Source organism: Chiloscyllium plagiosum, chromosome 9, assembly GCF_004010195.1.
Source record: "Chiloscyllium plagiosum isolate BGI_BamShark_2017 chromosome 9, ASM401019v2, whole genome shotgun sequence".
Lineage (NCBI taxonomy): Eukaryota > Metazoa > Chordata > Chondrichthyes > Orectolobiformes > Hemiscylliidae > Chiloscyllium > Chiloscyllium plagiosum.
In genome coordinates this window covers 38,405,106-38,410,874 of record NC_057718.1, presented here as the reverse complement: position 1 = coordinate 38,410,874, position 5,769 = coordinate 38,405,106, and the positions used below count along the sequence as shown (strand labels likewise).

General features: G+C 40.3%; 1 protein-coding gene across 1 annotated transcript in view; it reads right to left on the bottom strand.

The window, feature by feature from the left end:
* Window positions 1–5,769, bottom strand: part of mrps10 (mitochondrial ribosomal protein S10) — a 22,094-nt gene that overhangs the window by 2,727 nt on the left and 13,598 nt on the right. The window contains exons 3-4 of the mRNA XM_043696766.1: window positions 2,261–2,333; window positions 4–99 (exon numbers count right to left, since the gene is read on the bottom strand). Of these exons, the coding sequence (XP_043552701.1) occupies window positions 4–99; window positions 2,261–2,333 (169 nt within the window). The remainder of the gene's footprint in view (window positions 1–3; window positions 100–2,260; window positions 2,334–5,769) is intronic.

Here is a 5,769-nt window from a genome sequence, read left to right as displayed (position 1 = left end):
AGCAAAATATTCATAGCTATCCAGTACAGCTTTATCATGGCCCTTTACCAACACAGAAATCTTCCTATATAGGGCATCAGGCTCATCTGTTACTGCTACCTGCAATAACAAATTCATAAAGCATCCAAACAAAATAATTAATTACAAAGACAACTTCTTTAAAGTGAAAAGTCTCATAGTTTCAAAGGAGCAAGTATTTCAAAACATGACAGATTTAAATCTGCACGATATATAAAGTACAAAGTAAACAGAGGCAACTAGAAAATGTTTTAATCATCCATAGCTGCTTTTTATTGCACATTTCATACCACAGAATATTCCAAAAATGTATTGCAGAAAATGAATTACTTTTGAAATGTATTCAGAGTCTTTTAGGTAAAGACAACAGTTAATTTGTAAATACCATGATTCCAACAAATAAAAAATAGTCAATCTATTTTAGTAATGTTAACTGAGAAACTAACTTTGACCAAAACACCGGAAACATTTTACCCTTCCTTTAAAAAATTGAGTATCGTGATCCCAACCTGAAACAAGCAGGTAAGGCATCAGCAGAATTTTATATTAACTTATTTAAAAGTTGCACCATCAACACTGCAGAACAGCTTCATAACTATGTTAAGTTTTAGTCTGACAAAATGGGTGATTTTGAAGCATTGACGGGTAATGAAAACTGAACAAATAAAGATTTCTTACTTGTACATTTGCCAGAATGACTGCAAACTAAAATGATTTTCAATAAACTGAAAATATTGTCATTAAAGTTATTCTGCCATCTATGTCTAAAGACTATTCACTGTAAATATCAATGATTTGGATATAAGATTTAAAGATATTTGTTTTGACGTTTGCAGATGAGACCAATTTAGGAAGTTGGTAAGAAATATTGGTAAGACAGACCAATGGAGACATAGCGTTACAGGTGTTAAAGGCAGTATTTCAAACTAATAATCTCAAAACTTGTCTTTAGAAATATTGAATACAAAACCAGAGGGGAAATTCTGAGCCTATATAAACCCTTAAAAGGATATTAATTAGTGTAGTGCATGTAGTTTTTGTGCTTCTCACCAGAGGAAGAAATTCAAAACATGGCTTTCCAAAGCAGGGTTGGAACCTACATTCCCTCTGATTTTTCATGTTTGGATGAAGGTTTTGGTAATAGGGTGAGAAAACGTGGTATGATATTTCTTCACATCAAAGGTAACTTTGGGATGGACTTACTGAACTGATTGTGTCGTAACTTCCACAGATGTACATGCCCAAGATACATTGTTATAAATACAGAGGTATTATTCATATTTCTACTCAAACTCAGCATTTTCTGAAAAGGTTCTCACATATTTCTGTTTCTCATAAAATAATTCATATATAGGGTATGATGAATGTACAATTTAAAAATTCTATTTTGATTGATGTTATATTTGAACTTTAGGTCTAGATTTCATGACAATCAACTAATAATTATTTGGTAACATAAAATTTGAATACTGCTTGAAAAAAAAACATTGTCAAAGCTTTTCCTCTTATATTCATCAGTACAGATGCAAGAATGCCAAATTGCTAAATGAAGAACAATTTACACGACAGGACAGAAGGGTGCAGACTGAATAATCGTGAATGTGCCATAGATTACACTGATAATTTTGAATTGGTTATCAGCCTTGTGTACAATATGGAGAAAGTGAGGACTGGAGATCAGAGCTGAAAAATGTGTTGCTGGAAAAGCGCAGCAGGTCAGGCAGCATCCAAGGAGCAGGAGAATCGACGTTTCGGGCATAAGCCCTTCTTGGAATGAAGGGCTTATGCCCGAAAAGTCGATTCTCCTGCTCCTTGGATGCTGCCTGACCTGCTGTGCTTTTCCAGCAACATATTTTTCAGCTTGTGTACAATATGGCTCACTTACACCTGCAAATAAGCTAGAGATACACAAACACAGGGAACTGTCTTCTACTGTAAAATGGATCATGGCTAGGCATTGTACCTTTTTTGAATTAGTACAAGTCTGGGGAACAGGTTTCTTGGTACATTTTCCAGGGCAACATTTCAACAACCAATCATCACCCTTCGTTTATGTAGTATAAATTGTTGCTCCCTTTGAAGTTTGACATTCCTGCATCTGTCTGATGACTGGAAGACAAAAGCTCTGACTGTATGTCTTTTTTTTCCCCATCAACAGACTCTAATTAAAATTATACAGGACAGATTCTATAGATTAAGTAAAGCACCAAACACAACTACAAAAACTTGCTAGAAATCTTACCAGAGGAGCTGTGCTATAATGTGGACACCTCATATAGATTCCTGTTGACAGCATCAATGCTGGTCTTTTACCACTGTTAAATAAAGATATTGCATTATATAATTATTAACTTTGTGTACACACAACATCTGAACTTTACAAAAACTCAACCATACTTAAAGTTACAACAGCAGAGTAAAGGTCCACATATTTTTCTTTTTGGATTATAAATCAAACAGAAGTTGGGCTGCTACATAGCTAGAATACCAAGAGTGTCTTTTGCAAAATATTAAGTGGTGCACATTTTTAGCTGTTTAAGACATTGTTGCTGTTCGAGTAGTGAGATTGATACATCACTAGCCAACTTCTGAGGAAATGTTGCCTGACAACAGCACTTGAATTAGTTCAGTTGCAGTTTGTTCAAATGTTAGTGCAGAGAGATCAGAAACCTCCACTGAAAATATCTGTCCTTAGCCTTCCCACTGGTGAGTGAAAGACAAAAATAACCAAGAAAACTCAAAAGAAAATGTCCTAATAAAAAAAATCCAGATTCACCAGATCAAAAGAAGGGAAAAACAATCATTGCTTTACCGACAACAGCATATCATCATTACTGAAATCAAAAAGAATATAGATAATTTATCCACTCGTGTGATCTATACATTTAATTTTCAGACTTTCAGATATCTCTTCAGGAGTGTATCGGGGATTGTACTAGGCCCAAACATCAATGACTATCCCTCCATCATTACGTCAGAAATGGGCATGTTCATCTATAGTTGCACAACGTTCACCTTCTGCATCTCCTCAGGTGCTGAAACAGTGCATGTCCAAAAGTCAGAAATCACCCAGAAAAGTATTGAACTATTTGACTGAGGGCAAAACTGGAACAGTTTGACTAGGGATGCAGCAAGTTCTGGAGCCCAAGTCTTCAGTTCTATTCGAAGATTTTGTCAGATCCAATAACTTCTGCAGTATCCAGAGCCTCCAACTGTTTCTTGATATCAGTTGGAATGAATTGAATTGGCTGAAGTCTGGAATCTGTGACATGAGACACCACTGGAACAGGCAGAGATGGATCATCCTCTCAGCAATTCCGCCTTAAGATTACTGCAAATTCTTCAGCCTTGCCTTTTGCACTGATGTGCTTGGCACTGCCATCATTGAAGATGGGGATATTTGTGGAGCCTCCTCTTCCAAAGTTGTTTAAATTGTCTAACACCATTCATGATTGGATGTGGCAGGAATGCAGTGCCTAGATCTTATCAGTTGGTTCTAGGATTGCTTCGTTCTGTCTTATCACTTTCTGCTTACGCAATTTGGCATTGGTTGGTACCTCATTTTTAGGAATGCCTGGTGCTGCTCCTGGCATGCCCTCCTACACTGTTCATTGAACCAGGTTTGATCCCCTGGCTTGATGGTGATGGTAGAGTGGGGGATATGATGGGCCCCCCAGATTGCACAGGAGAAGAATTTGCTACTGCTGATGGCTCACAATGCCTCATGGATGCCCAGTCTTGAATTGTTAGATTTGTTCAATGTCTGTCCCATTTAGCATGATGACAGTGCCACACAACACAACATAAGGTGTTATTAGTGTGAAGGAAGGAATTTGTCTCTGTAAGGACTGTGCGCTGGTCACTCTCACTGATGCTGTCATGGACAGATGCAACATGGGATTGTTGAGGATGAGATCAAGTATGTTTATCATTCTTGTTGGTTCCCTCACTTACTCTTGGTGGTTTTTAGGACTTAACCAACTCAATCAGTCGTGCTGCTGAACCACTCAGTGATGGACATTGAAATCCTCCAACCTGATTACATTCTGCACCCTTGCCACCTTCAGTGCTTCTTCCAACTATTGGTCAACATGGATTCATCAGCCAAGGAAGGAAATACATCGTAGTCAATAGGAGGGTTCCTCACCTGTATTTGACCTAATGCCATAAGACATCATAATGTTCAGAGTGCAAGTTGAAGATTCCAGATCAACTCCCTCCCAACTATGTATTTTTTTCTTTGGGGTAGGGGAATGTTTGAAGAGTGCTGGATGGAAGGGAATCCAGTAGTAGGCACTCATTTGGTTTTGTTAAGTGGGCATGGGCTTTGTTTTTGTTTCACTCCCTATCCTTCAATATAAGTCTGCCCTGTCACACAACATTATTAGGGGAAAATCACCATCCTCTTGCAGGATTAATGAATTGGGATTGCAGCAGGGCTGGGACTTGAATCCACCTTCCCTGCCCCTGCCCCTTCCCCAGCCTGCTCCCTGCTTGTCAGCCTGTGGGACAATGGCTCAGTAGTTAGCACTGCTGCCTCATAGTGCCAGGGACCCAGGTTCAATCCCAGCCTCAGGCGACTGTGTGGAGTTTGCAAATCTTCCCTGTGTCTGTGTGGTGCTCCAGTTTCCTCCCAGTCCAAAGATGTGCAAGTTAGGTGTATTGGCCATGCTAAATTGTCCATAGTGTTCAGAGATGTGTAGGTTAGGTGCAATAGTCAGGAAAATGTAAAGTAACAGGGTAGGGGAATGGATCTGGATGGGATACTCTTCAGAGGGTCGGTGTAGACTTGCTGGGCCAAATGCCCTATTTCCACACTGTAGGGATTCTATGATTCTACATATACCACTGTACTACCACCACTGGAACACATCATATCCAGAGATAGTGATGGTTGTGCCTGAGACATTGTCATACTCAAGGAATCATATCTACGATAATATCAGACAATAGCTTGACTAGTCTGTAAGAAAGCACTCCCAATCTTGGCACTAGCCCCAAGAGTCAAACAGTGTGGTGCTGGAAAAGCACAGCCGATCAGGCAGCATCCGAGGGGCAGGAGTTGCCATTTCGAGCATAAACTCTTCATCAGGAAGAAACGTCAACTCTCCTGCTCCTCGGATGAAGCCTCACCGGCTTTTCCAGCACTACACTTCAACTCTGATCTGCAGTCTTCACTTTCTCCGACTAATCCCAAGATGTCAGTAAGTCGCACATTGCAGGGCTGTTTTGCCCTTGTTGCTTCCAGTGTCTATGTTGATGCTAGGTTGACCGTCCAGTTTCTTTCTTTTTTCAGACTTTGTAGCAATTGTTACAACTGAATGGTTTGCTAGGCCATTTCAGGGGGGCAGTTAAGAGACAATTGCGTTGCTGTGGGCTTGAGTAACACATAGTCCAGACCGGGTAAGTACGTTGTTTCCTCCTCTAAAGGACATTAGTGAAACACCTATCAAAGGCCAAATGTCAACCTTTAGTCCCCGCAGCACTACATAGGTCTCTGGGGCAATAGAGTTTAGATCAGAGTGGTGCTGGAAAAGCACAGCAGGTCAGGCAGCATCCAAGGAGCAGGAAAATCAACGTTTCAGGCAAAAGCCCTTCATCAGGAATAGAGGCAGGTAGCTTCCAGGATGGAGAGATAAATGGGGGCGGGGGGCTGGAGAGAAGGTAGCAAAGAGTGAATGGGGGTGGGGATGGAGGTGATAGGTTAGAGGGGGGGGTGCTACCTTCCCTCACCCTCCTCTCTGACCTATC